Source organism: Ramularia collo-cygni, assembly GCF_900074925.1.
Source record: "Ramularia collo-cygni strain URUG2 genome assembly, contig: RCC_scaffold07, whole genome shotgun sequence".
Taxonomy (NCBI): Eukaryota; Fungi; Ascomycota; class Dothideomycetes; order Mycosphaerellales; family Mycosphaerellaceae; genus Ramularia; species Ramularia collo-cygni.
In genome coordinates, this window is record NW_019716261.1 from 284584 (window position 1) to 305047 (window position 20464).

At 49.5% G+C, this 20464-nt stretch overlaps 6 protein-coding genes; 3 read left to right on the plus strand and 3 right to left on the minus strand.

Annotated features, from left to right (window-relative positions):
- Positions 1-240: 240 nt before the first annotated feature.
- RCC_05072 (uncharacterized protein) lies at positions 241-5779 on the plus strand (the record flags this gene model as incomplete). XM_023770348.1 has 4 exons in its annotated part: positions 241-478; positions 528-1036; positions 1089-1319; positions 1373-5779. The coding sequence occupies 4 exons, from the start codon at positions 241-243 to the stop codon at positions 5777-5779; spliced, it is 5385 nt and encodes a 1794-aa protein (XP_023626116.1).
- Positions 5780-7461: 1682 nt separating this feature from the next.
- RCC_05073 (related to ZIP family zinc transporter) lies at positions 7462-8975 on the minus strand (the record flags this gene model as incomplete). XM_023770349.1 has 3 exons in its annotated part: positions 7462-8309; positions 8364-8846; positions 8951-8975. 3 exons carry the CDS (start codon positions 8973-8975, stop codon positions 7462-7464), a joined length of 1356 nt encoding a protein of 451 aa, XP_023626117.1.
- Positions 8976-9345: 370 nt separating this feature from the next.
- RCC_05074 (probable mitochondrial phosphate carrier protein) lies at positions 9346-10695 on the minus strand (the record flags this gene model as incomplete). XM_023770350.1 has 4 exons in its annotated part: positions 9346-9725; positions 9797-10064; positions 10131-10365; positions 10430-10695. The coding sequence occupies 4 exons, from the start codon at positions 10693-10695 to the stop codon at positions 9346-9348; spliced, it is 1149 nt and encodes a 382-aa protein (XP_023626118.1).
- Positions 10696-11468: 773 nt separating this feature from the next.
- Positions 11469-12021, plus strand: RCC_05075 (related to cystathionine beta-synthase; the record flags this gene model as incomplete). XM_023770351.1 has 2 exons in its annotated part: positions 11469-11528; positions 11599-12021. 2 exons carry the CDS (start codon positions 11469-11471, stop codon positions 12019-12021), a joined length of 483 nt encoding a protein of 160 aa, XP_023626119.1.
- Positions 12022-13196: 1175 nt separating this feature from the next.
- On the plus strand, positions 13197-13668 carry RCC_05076 (uncharacterized protein; the record flags this gene model as incomplete). XM_023770352.1 has 2 exons in its annotated part: positions 13197-13233; positions 13289-13668. 2 exons carry the CDS (start codon positions 13197-13199, stop codon positions 13666-13668), a joined length of 417 nt encoding a protein of 138 aa, XP_023626120.1.
- A 4125-nt stretch (positions 13669-17793) lies between these two features.
- Positions 17794-19022, minus strand: RCC_05077 (uncharacterized protein; the record flags this gene model as incomplete). XM_023770353.1 has 4 exons in its annotated part: positions 17794-18344; positions 18422-18589; positions 18652-18714; positions 18776-19022. 4 exons carry the CDS (start codon positions 19020-19022, stop codon positions 17794-17796), a joined length of 1029 nt encoding a protein of 342 aa, XP_023626121.1.
- Positions 19023-20464: the final 1442 nt, after the last annotated feature.

The following is a 20464-nucleotide window of genomic DNA, read 5'->3' on the forward strand; positions in this document are numbered from 1 at the left end:
GAGTCAGGCTATGAAGTTGCGGCTGAGGCTCTGGGCGCTTGCAGCCCACCGCGGCCGAGATCGCACAGGCTGCATGAGGCTGATAAAGCCGGACTTGGACCACGCATGTTGCATCCAGCCATCTCACCCTCAAATACAACACTCAAACGACACGATCCGTGCATGCTACATGTACACAGGCTATCTAGTTGGCCGTGACAATTTCGAGGCCTTGCCCCAAGGCGAGCGCTGACAAGTCCAATGGATATCCCTCTGCTTGTACGACGGTGCTTGGAAAAGTTCAAGGCACTCTCTATCAGCGAGACACAGCACGCAGAACGGATTCTGGATGAATCAGGACGATTTAGAATATGGGCTGGTAATGTCTCTGCACATACCTCAGGACGGAGATCACTTCAGCATAGACTGAGAGACTCATCCGAGTTGTCAAAGGCAGTGACAAATCATCTTAACAACCTGTTGAGGCATCTGAATGATGGTATGATAAGCGGAATTCCCCTAACTTCGCCTGCTGACATTATTACCAGTCTCGAGTCCTGCATCGGACGATGAGGAATCCGACAATGAGGCATCCGACGATGAGGTTTTCGATGATGTAGCTTCTGAAGATTCCACTGACGAGACCTCCGACGAAGATGACCGCGACCTCTTTGAAATGGGGGACTCCATATCCCACGATGTGCAAGCTCTTGAAATGATTGGGGAGATTATCAACTGCTTGATGCGTATCTCAATGGCTTTGAGGAATCCTGCTCGCAATGACCAGATACGATATGCGGAGACGGCACTTTCGAAACTGTTCGAGCCTCGTGATATCGAACATGTACGCATGAAGTTTCCATCGACCTCGGACGGCCTCACACAGAGGCTGRGAAAGTCCATTTCTCGCCACAGACAGTACTTCAAGTATCGCAAAGAGCATCACGAGAAGCTTGCGCATGGTATCGACATGGATGCTGATGATGAAGGAGAGAAACAAAGCACAGCGGCAACATCATTGTTCCAGCCGGAACAAATTCACCAACAACCACACCAAGTGGGTACTCCCAAGACGCATCGAGAAATACCACTAACCTGGTGAATCTTAGGGCATTGCCACTTACGACGAGTCCGACTTGGAGTCTGTTGGAACAGCCACTTCTTACGCCCCAAGCCAGACCGGAGACTCAACTCTAAGGCCACCTTCGCGACCATTGACAGCTACAGACGATCTTCCATTCGAATGCTCGATTTGCTATCATTTTATCAATGCTCCGAACGAGCGTTTGTGGAGACAACATGTCTATGAAGATCTTCCGCCATATATCTGTTTATACGAAGTGCGTATGAAGCTGCATCGGAAACTAAAAATATCTCCACTAACGAGATGTAGGATTGTAAAGCTGCCACACGCCAGTTCTCCCGGAGGCGAGACTGGCGAAATCATATGCAGGAGCACTTCCGGTACTGGATCTGTCCCTTTGAATGCCGAGACACATTCGAGACATCAGCTGAGCATCAAGATCATCTTCGGTCTGTACATTCAGAGCGACTTGATCAAACCACCATGATAAGTCTCAGCGAATCTTGCGCTCGAAGCAACAAGACTCCATTGCTTCGCTGCCCGTTTTGTGAGCTTGAGAAGCCGTCCCAAAACGCCTGGTTCAAGCATGTCGGACATCACTTGGAGCAGTTGGCTCTGTTTGCACTACCGAAGCATCTTCTCGCGCACGACTCGGATGATGATGATGACGAGCGTTTGAGCGATTCGGACGTGGAACCGGTGTCCGAAGAGGCCATTATCTTGGGACAAGAACCTGAGCCTGAAAGTGATAGAACCGCCCAGACCATCGAAAAGCCTGCAACGGTATCGGAGCTGATCGCGTTCGTTAAGAGCGCGCTCGATGCCGACGTGGATCGGCAGGAGTCACAGATGGGGTCAACGCTGGATTTAAGCCATAGGAAGCTCAGTACGCTGCCGCTGGAACTTATACCATTGATCAAGGACAGAGTCGAAAGACTAGCACTGTCCCACAATCCTCGCATTACTCTACCAATAGAGATAGGCCAGTGCGATCGACTTCGTTATCTGAATTTACGATGGAACAACTTGAAGCACTTCCCCGATGCTGTTCTAAGCCTGGACAAGCTCGAAATCCTGGACATTAGCAAGAACTCGATCGAAATTATACCGGAGAGTATCAAGCAGATGACCAACCTCAAATTCTTAGCCATAGCACGAAATCGGATCAAGCGTCTGCCCTATGCTCTGGGCGACATGAATCTCTTGAAGCTCAAAATCGACGAGAATCCAATCGAATTTCCACCCCCTGAAGCATTGAAGGAAACGACGAGATGGACGAGTGTGTTGGTCGAGTCGGAAAGGGATAGAGATATTTGTAACCGTGTCAAGCACTACATGAAGACCGGAGGGCGGCGCGAGATACGAGGGTTTGATGAATCAGTTCCTCTGAGCAACAGGACGGAGTTGATCGGCAATGATCTTGTTGCTGCAGAAGACTCTCAAGCGTTGAAGGTCAGCAAGCTTGAGATGGATCTCAACCAGGAAGAAGAGCCAACGGACACAATATCTGCCAAAGCCGACCTTACGTCCGAACTACCGCCAGTTGAGAATGACACTGAACGGACAATCTTAAACGATGAGTTCGATCTTTCATTAACGGCTGGAAGTCGAGATGGAACTGCAGAGACGCTACAAAGAGATTTCGATTGGCAGCAACGTGTTCTGCGGCAACTTTCGTTGAATCAGGAGAGGCTGGAATCTACACCAGGGAGTTCCAAAAAAGTTCCTGAAGACATCATCATCTCGGATTCAGAAGCTGAGCCCGAGAATGGGATGCCACCGAGTATTGACGAAGAGCTTCCCGCCAACCCAACCGAAGGTAATGATGACCCCGTGTTGGATTCTTTGGAAGGAAACATCTATCTCAAAGACGGAATCGGCAGGGTCCACAGCTTCCCAATACACGCATGCAGAACCATGGCTGATATGGATGCGCTTATCGAGCATGCTTTCTCTCATGTCGGCACGCATTACAGATACGTTGTTCACCGTCACTATAATCTCAGGGATCCAAGCGGCGAGATTATCACCCCTCAGACCTGGCCACAGGTAGTGCATCCGGGCTTGGAAGTTACCATGGAGTTTTGGGCCGCTTTACGGGAATCTCCCAACGGAAAAGAGACCGATGCGGCTTTGCTTGAGTTTGGGAACAACTACGATACAAGATGGACTCGATTTCCACGTGGTGACTTGAAAGTGATTGAGCCTGAGTTTGAATGGATTAAGGATCTTGGGGATCTTCATGCTGGATCCTCATCCAAGACACCAAGAAATGTCTCGCCAGTGGACCAGAACAGGGGTCTGAAACCCGAGCATCTCGACATGGAGTCTCTGTTCAGCAAGAGCAGAGATGACGATAATAACATCTCGCTCGGTGAGATCTCGCCGTCGCGTGATGATGACTTTCCTCCGTCGGATGATGAGGTATATAAGCTATCTGACCACGCAAAGTACAGCGACGAGCAGCTGAAGCAGTCGGACAGCCGACGTGTTGGCCACCCTCTATCCCCATCTTACGCCGACAATCTTCCTGATGAAGCTGTGCTTGCATCCCCTGAGCAGGATAGTACCTCTCAAGATGTAGCCACTTCCTCCGAAAGCCCCACTATCCCTGGAACCGACGAAGGCCACTACAGAGACCATCCACTATATAGCGAAGGACCGCGCGCTGATGGCCTCTATCGCTGCCCATTCTCAACGGATCCGAGCTGCTCGCACAAAGCTACCACATCTAAGAGCAGCTACGATAAGTTCATCGACTTCCACCTGAAGCCATTCCGCTGCAAGGTCGAGACTTGCTCCCAGCAAGCGTTCTCTTCCACAGCCGCTATCCTGCGTCACGAAAGAGAGGCTCACGGTATGCACAGTGAGCGCCCTCACCTTTGTCCTTATCCAGGCTGTGAGCGTGGGTTGTCTGGTAACGGATTCCCGAGAAGGTACAACCTGTATGACCACATAAGGCGTGTCCACGTCAAGGATGAGTCTTCCACTCGCGATATTTACGGTGCCTCGCCAGAAGATGTGGAGCGGGTTCCTCTGGCCAAGCACCTTGTTACAGAATCGGAATCTAAAGAAGTCGAGAGCGTGACGCAGATCTCGTCTACAGAGAGTGCATCGTCGCGCATTGAACCAGACCAGACATTAGGAGAAGGGCAGCCAGAGTCCTCACTACAAGCTTCCAAGCCTATATCAGCTTCTCCTGCAGCGACCAGCTTTGTTGGAAACACAGGTCGAGCAATTGAAGATTCTGACCTGGCGCCTGGACAGTCACTATTTGGGAAGGATGTTCGACAAGCGATCTCAAACGATGTGCCCTCTCCTTTATTAAAAATTGAAGGCCGAGATGGAATTGCCCAAACGCGACAAGAAGAGTTCGATTGGCAGCAATCTACTCTRCAGCACCTTGCGAAGAATTCAGAGGAGCTGGAATCTACAGGGAGTTACCAAAGAAGAGAAGCCAATTTTACCGCTCGAGGATGGCCCAATCCATTTGGAATTGATGAAACAATGCCCAATTTATTCGAAACTGAAGAGAAAATGCCCAATCCATTCGAAATTGAAGAGACATTGCCCAATGCAGACTTGGTTCCCGAAATCGAATACCCCAAATCCCTTGGTCTGCATGGTGCGGGAGACAAGTTCGCTTCATACGCCGACTGGATCAAAGTAAACAACGCGATGGACGCTCAGGGAAGTCTGGCCCCTGACTCTGACAGACCCCGTGAGGAGAAGTCGCAAACGCGCGCGCTGTATACCCCTGAAGTCAGAGCGGATGTCATGGCCCACAGAAATGCCGCTGATATCGCCAACGGACCCGCCGCCGAGACCATTCTATCGACTGCTCCGCGAATTTCACATACATCCGGTGTAAGCGATGGTGAACAGCAGAATCTTGAGCTTGAGGAGTCAGCGTCTGTGTTAGATATTGCGATTGACTATGCCGCATGGAATTCACGCCGACGGGACCAACAGCAGGATGCACTTCAAGTTCCCACAGTCGCTAGAGGGCGTGTCCGCGCAAAGCAAGCCTCTTCACCCTCAGTGCGAAATCTCCCAAGCACCCGAAGCCCGGCCAAGTCCCCACACCTACCCGCCTCAGTTCCTGAACAATCTGATACGGAACTCACTGCGTCCCGCAAAGCGAGCACCAAAAATCCCGCTACCTTCCAATGTACTTACTGTTCGAAGCGCTTCACCAGAGCATATAACCTTCGCTCGCATCTTCGCACTCACACCGATGAACGACCGTACGTATGCACGGTTTGCGGCAAGTCGTTCGCTCGTCAACATGACCGAAAGCTCCACGAAGGTCTGCACTCTGAGGAGAAGAAATACGTGTGTCGTGGTACTCTCCAAAGTAGTGGTTCGCAATGGGGTTGCGGCAGACGATTTGCTCGTCCAGATGCTCTTGGGCGTCATTTCCGTTCCGAAGCTGGACGGGTGTGCATCGAACCACTTCTCCATGAAGCAAATGCGGATCGAAAAGGGGGACAAGAGGAGCCACCTGCTGAGACTACCACTCAATTAAAGCCGAACGTCTCTGATGGCCTCTTCCCGACTGCGTTATTGCGGCAGTATCCTGCTCTGGCGGGTATTGATTCGAATAACCCTCATCCGAGAAGACCACTACCGGATGAAGGATATGACGGAGATAGCGGGGGTGAGCACGCTACGGATGATGAAAGTGTGATGTTTAGGAGGACCGAGTTGTCGTAAAATATCTAGGAGAACTAACTGAAGATCTATATTACGGCTACTACATGAAACGCTTTGTTTGATAAACTTACACTAGCAACTGTTCTATATCGTTCTGTTGTATAAGGAGTTCAACATAAATATGTTAGGCCGAAGCACCGTCATACGATTCTATATGTCTGACTTTAATTTGCCTAGAAAGGGACAGCAGCACCATTCACCGAATGTGGTGCTCGCTGCTGCATTCCTCAAAGGCAAGCATCTGACACAGCCTCTCATACGCCACTGGATGATACAAAGATGAATGTGATGCGCAATTCATTGTTATACGCCAAAGTCGCCATTGGCACCGGAATCCAACCCACGTTGTAGCCGTACGCTGAATCAGTGTAGAAACAAAAATCCCATAGCAGCGTCCCCCATCTCCCCCTCCCTTCAAGAAAAGTCATCCATATCCTCAAGAATATCGCTCGTACGCTCATACCGAGAAGTCCAGCATTTTCAATATCACATTATGGATATCCAGACTCATATCGATAGGGAATTTTCCCTCTCGGTATCTATCTCGAATGACATCGTCCTGTGTATACTCGCAGAGTTCCGGAAAAAGGTAGCTGTCCATGCCAAAGGTGGTACAAAAGTGTTCCTAAAGCGAAAAATATCTGTTCTTTGAGAAAATTCGTCGGCTCCTGCGAGTGGATGGCGGGACTTTGCGTGTTCTTGCGCCATAGATTCCAACTCGATTGTCCCGTCAGGACGAGACAATTGACCCTGGAGATCCCCGATTTTGGCGGCAATCCTGTTGTTGTTGTTGTTGTTGTTGTTGCGGAGTAGAAGTCAAGAATACATTGCGAACATGTATGTCACAGTGGATGAAATGGTGTTCGTGGAGATGAACCAGACCACGAACGACGTCTTTCCCAATTTCCACTTTCTGATGATTGGGTAGGATGGTGCTTTCTTTCGAGTACGTCGTGTAATGCTCCTTGATCGCAATATTCAAGGAGGAGGCCATCCTTGTTGAATCCCTTGTAGGCTTACCAGGTTTTCGTGAAATCCAATCCGAATGTAACGATCAGCTTCCGCGAGGAGACTTTGTAGAGCGGAGTGGGTTTTACAGAGTGGGTATTTGAGCACAGTATGACCATCTTCCATGAGCCCGATGTAATGCTGTCCAGAAGCCGCAATGTATTCTTTCACTCCGTCAGGCTGCCAGTAGAGACTACTGGGGGACGGACGTTCTCATTCATTTCCTGGGGAATAATGAAAGTGATTGTACGGTTGAAAGACCAAGTGTAGACAGATCATCTCAAGTTTCGGTGCAGTCGACCCAACCGGCCCGTTGCCGCCCCCCGGCGTACCTTACTCTGGCAGGTAGGTATCTTGACTACGACAAGCTTCCACCACCGGATGAGGAATTTCAAGACTAACGTAGCGTAGATGAGTTTGATTTGCTGCTTCCAACTAAGATGAATCATTCGTGTGCCGAACAGAGGTTCCGAGAAGAAGGGAAAAAGAAGGAAACATGTGCTCCATAGGCTCACGTACAGAGAACGTATGAAACAAGGTCACGCAGGGTAATGCGTAGCTTAGCAGTTTGAAGCATAGATGTTGACTTTACGGCACTCGGCGGCTAGATGGCACTATTTACCAACCTTCTCAAATGATAATTCAAGGAATTGATTCGACAAGACACAAGCCATTCAAGCCCAAACGCCCACCAGCGCCATCAACATAGCCCCCCCAACCACACTCCCACAAGCCAACAATCTCCTCCTCCCAAAAAGTTCCACATAACTCTCCTCACTCAAAAAGTCCTCAGCAAGCAACTGCACCAACCCCGCATACATCAACAACCCACAACTAACAGCATTAACAATCCCCACCATCAAAAGTCCCCCCATACTCATCGGATCATAAAAACCCTGCAACCCCAACCCCAAAGCTTGCCCCACGGGGGTCGTGATACCATACATAAGAGACATGAGCCAGGGTTTCGGGGAAGAGGTGCTGAAAGATGCAATGGCTGCGATGCGGGAACCTAGAGCTAGCCCTTCGAAAGTTTGGTGGAAGGATATGGCTATTAGGAGGACGATGAAGGAGGAGCCGGTGGAGACTGAGAGGGCTAGGCCGATGAAAATTGAGTGGAAGAGAATTCCGGCTTCGAGCATTAGACATTGGAGGACGGCGCGTTGTTCGCTGGGGGAGTTGGGGTCGATGTGGTGGGAGTGGGAGTGGGAGTGGTTGTTGGCGTGGGAATGTGCCCAGGAGACTTTTCGGGTATGTTTGGGGCGGAGGGTCGCGTTGTTGTTGTTGTCGTCTGATGAAGAACGGTGTCCGGTGAGAGGTTGTGTGTCTTCTTCTTCTTCTTCGTAGACTGCTGGATCCAACTCATCGAGATCGAGATCCGAGTCCTCTTCATCCTCGTCATCTCTATCCCTCGGGGGAGTGCGAGGCAGAGGTTTATTCACAGATGCACTGCTGATATCCCCATTACTAACATCTCTATATCCTCCCACTTGTCTCCCTCCTCCTCCCAAAGTACCTCTCCCTGCAACTCCACCACCACCACCCTCCACAACCCCCGCCTCCCCMCCCCYCAAACTCTGAAAATCGACCGTCTTATGCGAATGACCCGCCCCTCTCGTCGCAAAAAACATTTCAATCCCCACAACCACCAAAACACTACACATAGCAATAAACCCCGGCATAGCAGGGTACGTATCCGTCCAAAAAGGCGGCAGACACGGGTCTGTGAGATTCGTGTATGCCGTAGGGAGGAGATGGACAAAAGCCGTGGCGATGAGGACTCCCGTGCCGAAATGTCTAGAGATGAAGAGGGCTTTGTTTGGGACGGGGAGGGAGGGGAAGCGGCGGACTATTAGGGGGAGGGAGCAGGCTAGTGTTGATAGGGTGAGGATGAGGAATAATGCGAAGACGTGGATGCCGATGTTGTAGGGCGTCGTGGAGGATTTGTTGGAGCCGCATGTTGGGCGCGGAGGAGGGTCTTGTTGTTGTTGTTGTTGTTGTTGTTGTCGGCGTTGGAGTTCGGCGCGGAGGAGGGCGAGGGGGATGGTATGGATGATGGCTGGAAGGATATATGGGTGAGTATTTGATGACTGTCACATGCAAACAAAACAATGCCGAGTGAATGAAGCAAGCAAGATAGGAGAATGGGGAGTTTTGGCGTACGTTCTGTCACCCCATCTTGGGTCATGATGGTCGCGAGAGTGTGGGTATTGAAAATGTGATACCCTGCACAACCATTGTACAATCCACGTGGTTGGGAGATGGGAATTGTGCGAGGAAGGGAGCGCACCTCATGCGTCGCGGACTTTCCAAGTTTCAAGCTCGGTCGATCGTTTGTCCAAGCCCCCGGGTTGATCCGCGCTCGTGCTCGGAGCCTTTGCCGAGTCGGCTGCTCCCGGAACAGGGGTAGCTTCCACTATCATCACCACGGGCACCAATACGAACACCAACAAATTCATCCAAAACCATCGATCAAGGTGACATCAATCGTATTGAACTCTTCGGAGCAAGAAGGTATACACGTACATACACACAAACCTCCCACAACAATCACACCCTCACTTTTCCCCCTCCTCAACTTTCCCCCCACCCGTAGTAGGCAACCCCATAAAAATCTTAAAACTATCATAAATCATCCACTGCAACCCCGTAAGCGTCCCAATCATCACAATCCTCACGGGTAGACCGTTCCACAGTCCTGAAAACCCTATATCTTTATAAATCCTCCCAACAGCCTGGCCAAAACCTTCTCCGGCTTGTCGATTGGCATTCAATTTACTAACCATGACGTCCGCGGGATGACTGACAATCGCACAGAGGATTCCCGCGAGGTATCCACCGCTGAATGCCACGCCGGTCTGTTGGAGGGAATTGTAGTCGGATTTCTGGCCGGGGAGGGTTGCGTAGATTTGTTCAACGATGGTTTCGAATGAGGCGACTGGTTCGTGTGCCTCTTGGTTAGTGTGCTTGCTCGCCGAATTTACTTGTGGGGATGGGAGAAAGACATACATTTCATCATGGTATAAGGGATTTGGCGGCCCCAAAGAGGTGCAATGCCTTTGTATAACCCAGCGACTCCTTCAGTAGCGACGATCTTGCTGATTCCATCCCAGGCTCCGTTGGCGAATGGTGGCATGGTGGTTTGCATGCGGACTTTGACGGCTTCGAGAGGACAGAGACCAATGTCTGCGATGAATTCTGCGGAGGCGGACCCGGCGAGGTAGACGTAGGTTTTGTATTTTTCGGCATTCTCGGCGCCGACTTGGTCGGAGTAGAACTATAGGTAGAACTGATGATCAGTCGTTGTGGAGATATCGATGGATGAATAGTGTTATCTCCCCACCTTTTTGAAGAACTCGTAGAAGCCATACTTGAAGGCTCCTTGTACTGAATATCCAAAGAATGTAGGCGAGCCTCCGGTGTACAGTCCTCGTACACCCTCTGCTTTGATGATTTTACGCCAGCCGTCGACGTTGCCTTTGTAGAGCTTTCCGTCGATTTGACGACGGCACTTGACAAGATCGAGGGGAGTCACCGCCCAATGCGTGGCGCCGCAAGCCATGAGACCACCAAAGGTACTAAAATGTCCAATACATTAGCACATGCGGGTGGGGCTGGAATCAATACTTCTGTGCGCTTTACCATGTTGCGTAGTACTTGGGACTATAAAGCTCAATGGTCCCGGCTTTGGCTTGTGCAGCCTTGGAGGCTTTGGTCAATTCAGCTTGGGCAGCATCGCTGAGCTGGGTCGCCTTGTTCTTCGCGTCTTCCGTAACGCTCCAGGAGCCATATAAATGGGAAATGTCCTTTCGCTGGGCCGAAGCGGGCTCTCTTTTGGGTGATGCATAAGGTGATGCATGGGCAAATGTAGCGCTCAAAGCGCTGGCAGATGGGAATAGGGAAGGCATTTCGAGATTGCTATCTTGGGAAGCTGATTAGCTTGTGTGAAGCTCTATGAACAGTTCCACCCCATTGAGATGGATGTGGTTCATTTTGTATGGAGAAAAACAACCCTTCACTTACTTCACTCTGCTTTGCGCAGACAATGGTATCAAGACTCGGTGAAGAGCAGGACTTTGACAAACGAGAGAAATGTTGCGGCTGACCTGGTCGTTTACATGCCGCTGCTGCCGTGTGACGTCTTACTCGCCAAGATCGGCAAAGGAGTTATCGGCCATAGCGAACTTTTTCGCGAGAAATGGGAAAATGAGCAGGAAAAAGAGAGGAGAGACGGAAACAACGAGATGATTCCATCGTCAAGAATCATCATGATGGTCAATATCGCTGTATACTGTTATCCCTCCACCCTGACCACAATCGGCTTGGAATGAGACATGTTCGTGCCAGCAAAGCGGAATCAAGAGAGAGAGCGAGGCCCGACGAATCCTTCCAAGTTTCAAGGATCGCATTGGTGGCCTGAAAGATGTTTATGCCGATGCCGATGAGCCGTGTGGTTACTTCAGGCATGTGATGTGATGAAAGAATATTTCCATCATACGAAGCCGAAGTGATGCGCACGTAAGTTGTGATGTGAAAGAGGAGGAAGGTACGAGTTCGACCAAATTCCCCGCCAAGAGCATGTCATCATCAAGGATGCAAACCTTCGTTGAATAGTCTCTCTCTCTCTCTCAATGCAAACACAATTTCAACTTCCACGCACACCCACCCAACAGCACACACAATGTCGGCAACCACAGCCCCCACCACGTCTCCCTCACCCTGGGCCAACAAATACCGCGGCGTACGTCTCCCTCTCCCCAAACAACCCCCACCTAGCGATATCTAGATGTAGTAGCTAAACCAACCCTCAGGCCACAGTAGAAGACCTCGACCCACCCCCAGCCCTCTCCACCTCACCCCTCTCCCCCATCTCCTCAGCCCTAACCGCCGCCTACGAACGCGACTACACCCACCTGACAGTCCTCGACCCTTCGACCAAAACCCTCCTAGGCTACGTCTCGGCCCCACATCTCCAATCCCTGCTCCAAAGCCACAAACTCGCCGATCAGGATCCCGTCAGCTCTGCCATGGTGAAATTCCAACGAAAGGGAAGGGCGTATAGGACGATTACTATGGAGACGCCGCTGGAGGAATTGGAGGAGTTTTTTGAGGGGGGAGGAGGAGGGAATGGAAAGCAGGATTTCGCGGTTGTGACGGATCCTGCGAGGAGGTTTGTTTTGGGGGTTGTTACGAGGGGGGATTTGGAGAGGTTTGTGGAGAGGAGGCCGGCTTGATTTTTTTACTTATGTCGAGGGATGGATATTGGTGGGACGTGGGGTTTAGCGAGGCGTTTGATGGTGTTGTGTGTTGTGTTGTTCATGGCGGGAGGTGTGTGTGTGTCGGAGTTGCTCTAGGTCTGGTGTCGTTTCGCTGGTCAGCGGACAAACTATGGTCACAGGATGAGTCTAGGATGGATGATCAGGCGTGCATACCCAGAGGTATGGCTTGGCACACGATACAAAAAGTGAAGGATATCCAATGTTATGGGGGAAAGCAGCTGCTCTGCTCCCTTCACCTGACTTGACTGTTGATGGTGAATGGTGAAATGGCATTGAGCGAGACAGCGTGCCACTATCGCTATGACCTTGTAGAGCTGTTCCAGCGTTCTGCAGAGGAAGAATGAGGCTCAAGATGGAGAGCCAAAGGGTGATCTAGCCGATTGCAAAGCATCACACCGCTGAGACAGATTTCCTACACCTACTCTGCCGTTACCATCATTGATACAGGCTTGCTGTCTCCCGTACATTCCTGATCATTTCGGTCAAGGTGAAGTAAACGATGCATAGAATAGCTTCGAACGAGGCTCAGCAGCCAAAGTAGTGCCCAGTGGCTCGACTATACGAATAGACCAATATGACGTCCCATCGTCGATTGCCATGCAGCATGCCCAAAGATACACCATCATCCTCCCATGTGCCAGTCTCTTCCATTTTCCAATGCGCACCAATGATATGCCCTCCCTCTTATCAGCATGCATCTTGGCGGATGATTGCCATCACGTCATACATACTGCAATCCTCCTTCGCTCGCGTTCCCCTCCACATTCATTTCCACGCAGATTTTCTCGCGTACCGACCGTACACGAATGAACCGGCGCCGATGGCCCAACTCTACCCGAACGAGGTAGGTGTGCAAGCAAGAAAGAAGAAGGATTGATTTGGCAGATGATTATTTCGGATGATTGTGGATATCAGTCAGGGTTTGCGTCATTTTCTTCCCTTCCTATTCATTCTCCCCATTCCATCGTGTGATCTCTCTCTCTCTCTCCTCTCTTCCTTGTATGTAACACAAAGGAAGTCCGGACCGTCCCTTCCAACTTCTCCCCCTCACAACTCTATTCCATACATTTCAACTCCTAGCACATCACAGCTGGGGGTCCTTCTCAATAAATATATACAACAACCTCACCATGGCCCAATCCAACATCCACTCCACAGGTCGCGGTGGTAAGCATTCCTCCCGTCCATCCCATTCCAATCCTCCCAGCTAATTTTCTGCAAGGCGCCGGAAACATCGGCCCCGATGACAACGTCTACGTAGCCGGCGACATCACCCGCGAAGGCATCCACGGCTCCTCCAACGCCAAAGAATACTCCAACGGCCGAGGCGGAGCAGGCAACATCATCCCCGCGACCGAGAAAGGAGCTTCTATCGATGCCGTCCCCGAATCCGCCACGCGACACGAGGGTTCCATGGGGTATGATAAATTCCACACGGGGAGGAGTGGGGCCGGGAATGTGTACAAGGAAAAGTATGGAGGTCATTCGAATCCGCAGACTCCTGAGCAGAAACCTGTCAAGGAGGGAGGGATTGTGGAGAAGGTGAAGCATGTTATGGGGTTGGACAAGAGGGAGAAGACGCCTGAGGTGGAGGGCAAGTGAGATGGGAGGGAATGAATGAATGGGTATATCGGGTAAAGCAACGCGAGTATGGAAGGGGTGTGCTTTTGGGGTTTGGGGGTAGGATGATACCATTTGATATTTGATTTTATGACCTTGAAGTGGGAATTACGATGCCGCATGTGAATTGCAAGTGAGTGAGCTGATATGAACATCAGGAACATGCACCTCTTCAATTATTATTCCTCCCAAACAACAACACAAGTAACCTCCCCATCAAGCTCCACCCTAGCAACCTCCTCCCCCCAACCTCCCAGAAGCAACATCTCTCTCAAGAACAACCACAGCATGACTATTCTGCAATCCCACAGCAACCAGATCCCCAGCCATATTAATCTCAAAAGACCTAGGAAAACTCCCTCCAGCCGGCGAAAGCTGATACACATCCCCCAATTTCCCCTTCCCCTGCCCCCCATCACCACCCAATTGGAACGTAGAAATACTATCCCCCATCTCCCCAAAAGCAGTATCATTCCGATTACTAACCACCAAAAATCTCCCATCAGGAGAAACTTTCACTTCAGCCGGCGCATTCTTTTCCCGGAGTAGCCACATTTCCCGTCGTGGGCTCACTGCCTAATTCCTGAAAATTCTAGTCCCGAATCATCGGAATTGTAAGTCACAGAATAACTCGTTACTGTTCCCCGAGAGTTCGCCTACGAGGTACATATACTACGTCTCTCCTCCTCCTTTTCCTCCTTCTTTTCCTCCTCCTTCTTCTTGATGATCAGGAGGTGTCCAGAAAACTAAAAATGCCTCGGGTCCAGTCCCAGTCATAACAACCAAAGATTTCCTCTCGACGTTAATTTTATAAGTCTGAGAGTCGAAAGTGAAAAAATTCGAACGAGATCCGATCCGAGATCTGGGAACTAAGAGGTATTTTTTCCCGTAGGATCCACAACGATCTGATGAGGATTCGGCGGAGGAGCATTATTGGGAGCCACGGGATCGAAATGTATGTCTTGAAGATGTGAGATTTTTTTCCTGTAGTAGAGGAGATTTTTAAATGTGGAAATCGCTGCGCCGTCGTAGTTTTGCTGTGGCGAGGAGGAGGATTTCTGAGGATGAGGAGGTTGGTGGCGTAGGAAGCGGAATTTACGGGTCCTGAGAGGGTGTTGATTGTGGATAGAGGAGTGAGAGTTCCATTTTTTTGGGGGAGATTCGGAGGGATGTTAGGGAGGAGTCGGAGTTGAAACCTTCGTTGATGCAGAAGAGGAGGTTGTTGTTGTTGWTGTTGTTGTGGGGGTTTTTTGGAGAGTTGGAGCCAGGAAGGACTGCTTCCGCAGGTTTGGGACGTGTGGGTTTTTGTTAGGGTGTATTTGTTGGAGGAGTGTGTGAGGGAGAGAGTTGTGATGAGGCCGTCGTAGGAGGAGACGTAGAGGTTGTTGGTTGCTGTTGTGGCAGATATCGCTAGGGAGAGGAGCAAGGAATAATGCATCTTGAAGGACCCGACAGCTTGTTGGAAAAAGTTGAAATCGGATTCCTTATTTTACATGTAGTTTCATATAGAAGGTCATGAATATCTCAGGCGTCCAATCCACTGTCCTTGGACCTCATCAAGCAAAGACAGAACGCCTGGTTTCATTAGGCGTCCACAACGCTAAAAGTAAACTTGACCCCCCCCCCGACTTGTTCCGTCCGGATCGACATGCTCATCAATCATCATGAGGACCTTGTTGGAGAGTTTTTGTAGAATGATGGTTGAATTTGAGAAAGAGGAACACTTTGGGGATTTTTGTAGAGATTCTTTTGGTATGAAGAGTTGGATTTTCATTGAGGGGGATTGATTGGATTGATATAGAAAGCAGGAATAGGTCTGGTTGGTTGGTTGGTTGAGTGAATGTATAAGAGATCATTATTCGTAGGGTTTTATTTTAGAAACTATTTAGGTAGGTAGTAGGTATCTTAATAGGTGGATAGCTAGCGTTTCTTTCGTTCGTTCTGCATCAAGATGCGTTCGTTGGAAGAGTATATATCTATTTAAGCCTCTCGGGCTAGGATACTTTGTATAGATATCTTAAATCTGTTCACCCGTGATGAGTAGCTAGCTATAAGTGAATGGCAACTTAATGCTAAAGGCCGATAAGCGATTATACGAACCCATCTATAGCTAGCAACGATAATAGGTGTTACTACCTATTTCATACATGTATCTGGTATTACACAGCTCGGGGGTGTTAGGCGTCCAGGGAGACACCATGCCTAAGGGACGCAATCTCTAGTGGATTTATAAGCATTTATACCGACTTGATATATACATCTCCATCCGAAGCATCCTCGTCTGTTCCAATAAAATTAGCCCAGTGTGTCCTACCATCACCCAGCCATGGAATCCTCGAATACCGAACGGCTCAACAACCGTCGACATCTCAATCATCAGCCCCAATCGAGTTCTTGATGTGCCCCCAAGTGCATTCTTAACACCGGATATCCCTGGAACAGCATACAGCGATACACCATGTCTGTCATTTTTGATCGAGCATCGAGACCGCAATGGGAATAATATCACCCGGCTTCTCTTCGACCTAGGAATTCGAGCAGATTGGGAAAATCTGCCTCCAGCTGGTGAGTGAGTGGGAGAAAGAAGTCCAACCATTGATATCATTTTGACTCCCACTAATCAATCCCCCAAACCAGTCATCTCAGCAATAAAATCAATGAACATCCTCATAGAAGAAAACAGACCCGATGTAGCCAGCACTCTCCAAACCCACAATATCCCCCTCGACTCCATCACCAGCATCATCTTCTCCCACGGGCATTTCGACCACATAGGCGACGCAACCCGCCTCCCCCCCCAAAAACCTGCAACATCATCGTCGGACCGAAATTTCTCGAAACCCTCTTACCGGGATTTCCCACTAATCCTTCATCCTTCGTAAACGAGGACGCATTTTCGAATCGAGAGGTGATGGAATTGGATTTTGGGAAAAGTGATMTGGAAATTGCAGGGTTGGCTGCTATTGATTGGTTTCGAGATGGGAGATTTTTATATCCTTGATACACCGGGGCATGCTGTGGGGCATATTAGTGCTCTTGCACGTACAACTTTGGGAAATTCAGCAGCGGGAGAAGGGGAAGGGAGTAAGGATACATTCGTCCTCCTCGCTGGAGATGTTTGCCATCATGCAGGTGAACTTCGCCCGAGTTCTTTACAGCCCATCCCCGAGACACTCCCAACTACTACAAAGGATCACTTCCAAACCCGATCGGAATATCAAGAAAAACACCCTTGTCGCTGCTACGATCAACCTTTCTACAAGCCCTCCACAGGGGGTTTCAATTTTGACGTAGAGGTTATGCGAACTACGGTTCAGAAGATTTCGGTACTTGATGCGGATCAGAGGGTTTTTTACACTGCTTTCGCATGATTATTGGCTGCTGGATGTTGTGGATTTGTTTCCGGGGAAGGTTAATGGGTGGGAAGGGAAGGGGTGGGGGGAGGGTGCTAGATGGCGGTTTTTACAAGATTTTCGATGAGGTATTTTTTGGTTTCTATTTTTTGTTTTGAGAGAGGAGATGAGGTCGGTATATCTTGTCATATGGACCTGGCTTGATATGAAATGTGTGGGAATGTTGGACATTGCGTTGAGCCGAAGCCGGCCCGAGCGTTCGAGTGAGTGAATGTTCAAGTAAATGAATGTTCGAGTGAATGAATGTTCGAGTGAATGAATGTTCGAGTGAATGAATGTTCGAGTGAATGAATGTTCAAGTGAATGAATGTTCAAGTGRATGAATGTTCAAGTGGATGAATGTTCAAGTGGATGAATGTTCAAGTGAATGAATGTTCAAGTGAATGAATGTTCAAGTGAGTGAATGTCCAAGTGAGTGAATGTTCAAGTGAGTGAATGGTCAGAGCGCGGAGTTGAGATTCACGATTTCTCTAGATTGAATGCATGTACGCTGGAAGTTCCGTGAACTCTACGGATAGAGAAATTGCAATTGTTTCTATAATTCTTGCTGCCATATCACACATCTCTCCCGCTCCAAACGAGGCTGAGCTAGATTATCTACAAACCCCATTCTCACAGTAAATCAATCTTAACAATAAAAATCTCCCAATCAACACTTCCCTCCCACCCACCTCCATCAATCCCCCTCAACCCCTCAAGTACTCCCCTTAGGACTCTTAGGCGCCTTCTCCAAATCCCAAGTCTCAAAGAAATCCAACACATAATCCGTAAACTGCATCGATCGATCCTTACAATAACTCCTCCCCCCATCCCCATTCTCCGGCTCCCTCATAACAGGCCAACAATGCCCCATTTCCTCCCCCTTATAATGCGTAACAATCCGCTCATACTCCCCGCAAGAATAAGACGTCGCCTCGAAATTCTCCGGCGCGACGGGTCGATGAGCAGCAGCATCATCGGGTTTGGCATTTTTACCACAGGTTCGTTGACCCCACCAGGAAACCCACTGGTCGATTTGTGGGATTTTTTTCGTGTGGCAGTCGTAAGTTGAACTGTCCGTGCCGTCGTAGCAGATGGTTTTGTCTTTTGCGCCGTGGACTTCTAGGATGGCGCGTTTTTTGGGACAGAGTTTGAGGTAGGCGGTGCTGTTGTCGTCGGTGTAGAGTGCTGGGGCTGCCATGGCGAATGCGGCGAATTGGTCGCCTGTGTTGGAGCAGGCGAGGGTGTCTACGAAGCCGCCGCCATCTGGGATGAACGAAAATAATTTGTCAGCGTTTTGGGGAGTTTGAGGGTTGATGAGATAAATCTAGKGGTGGAATTACTGCTCTTTCCGGATGCGTAGATTCTGTTCGTATCAATGCAATATTGTTCCTTGATATGCGTCACCAGATCTTGGGTGAATTGGAGATCTTCTGCTGGCGTGGTGTTTGTGTAAGGGGCTCCACCCCAAGCTTGATCCTCCCCATCTTTGTCGACTTTACCATTGGGGTCTTGAAGAGATTAGTTTCTATCGTTACGTGATGTGTTTGGGGAATTTCGGATCATAACTCACAAACTACCACATACTGTTTTCCACGAGAGCTCAAATCATACTGCGAATTTTTGTGCTGACCGTCTGAGGTTGAATGAAAGTCAGCTGTGAGTCTTCCGGCATGAGAAGGTGGGAGTTATCGTACTGGCATCACCCTTGGCGCCATGATAGTCTAAGATCAAGGGGTATTTATGGTCGGCATCGTAGTTCTCGGGAACATAAATGGTGTAGGTACGGTCTGAGTCAAGCGTATGACTGGCGGTGCTATTGTTGTAACCGGAGTGATGTGGCTTTCCACACCCATCATCCCGACGTTGAAGAGGAACGGTTGAAGCGCTGGTAAGCAAGCCAGAAGCTCCGAGGAGCAGGAGAGCTCGTTGTTTGGTAAACATGCTGTATATATATCAATGCTGCGATGGCGAAATGATGAGAAGGTCTATCCGAGACAACAAGATAGACTCAATGATGTTATTTATCTAATGTCTTCCAAACACTATACCAGTAGCGAGTACCTCGTACATATGGACGCCTTACCAACGATCGACATTCCCCAGAAAAAGCCAGTCCTCCCGTGGCCGGCCTGAAAAATGACACGAGGGACCATTCCGTCCGGGCTTCCGATGCGGCACTCCAATTAAAGCGTGCAGCATGCATGGAAGAATGATAACCAAGGTTCGATCCTACATACCTTCAGGGTGGGTGATCTTCGTAGCTAATAAAAGCGGTGACAAACAAGCCTTTCGCAAACCTTGCCAAAAGGGGTAAAAGATGATCCTTGGCAGGTCTTTTGCCCTGATGGATGGAATCGAAGGCTCAAATGACATACATTCACTACGGTCCTTGCTATGWGGCATGCGATTTCGAAAGACCACGTGGAAACCACAAGCATCAATGACCTCGCAAGCTCTACTAGATTGGGAGTAACTTTGTTGTTACACATCAAGGCAGTCCGTTCGTGGACATGCCAGTGGCTTGATGTCCGTTGGCCGTTTGGAGGAGCGAGCAAATTCTTCAACTCCTCTTGAAGATACGGCCATCTTCCTTGCTATTTCCGTAAGCAAGCAAGTACATAGTATCTATACAACAAGGCCACGTACTCGAAATAGAAAGAATGCGCTTGAACCTTGGACGCCATTGAATTCATAGCCTCGCAACGTCGCCCGCAAAGAGACGATTTTCCACAGCAGATTGGTAGGTATCATTCCAGACTTACTCTCGAAGCCAGGCTACAAAGAAGTCGACAAGGTATAGTTTTTATCACATCCCATATAAGCAAGCCCAAGGCATACCAATATAATACCCAAGCTTCTCCAAGAACAAAAGACAGCACCATAGAAAGACCGACCCTATAATATCAAACTCGTGAATTCGAACACATATGTATGCTAGAGATCCCACTAACCATCTCATCACTTCCATACCTGTTTCGTCCTTGGTATATACATTCCCATCAAATCTCCAACACGCCCCCTTGCCTCCTAAGACTCCCAAGGCAGACAATATATGTCCTGGTATGCCACTCACGCACGCATTCGCCTACTCATTCACCTACGCATTGCACTCACGCGCTCACGCTCACGCACTCGCGGGCAGCTCACGCATTCACGAGCACGAGCAGCTCACGAGCAGCTCACAAACTCACGCACTCACTCACGCACTCACTCACGCGCTTACGCTTACGAACTCGTACTCACGCTCACGCACTCACTCACGCTCACGCGCTCACGAGCAGCTTACTTACTTACGAGCAGCTCACGCATTCACGAGCACGAGCAGCTCACGAGCAGCTCACAAACTCACGCACTCACTCACGCACTCACTTACGCACTCACTC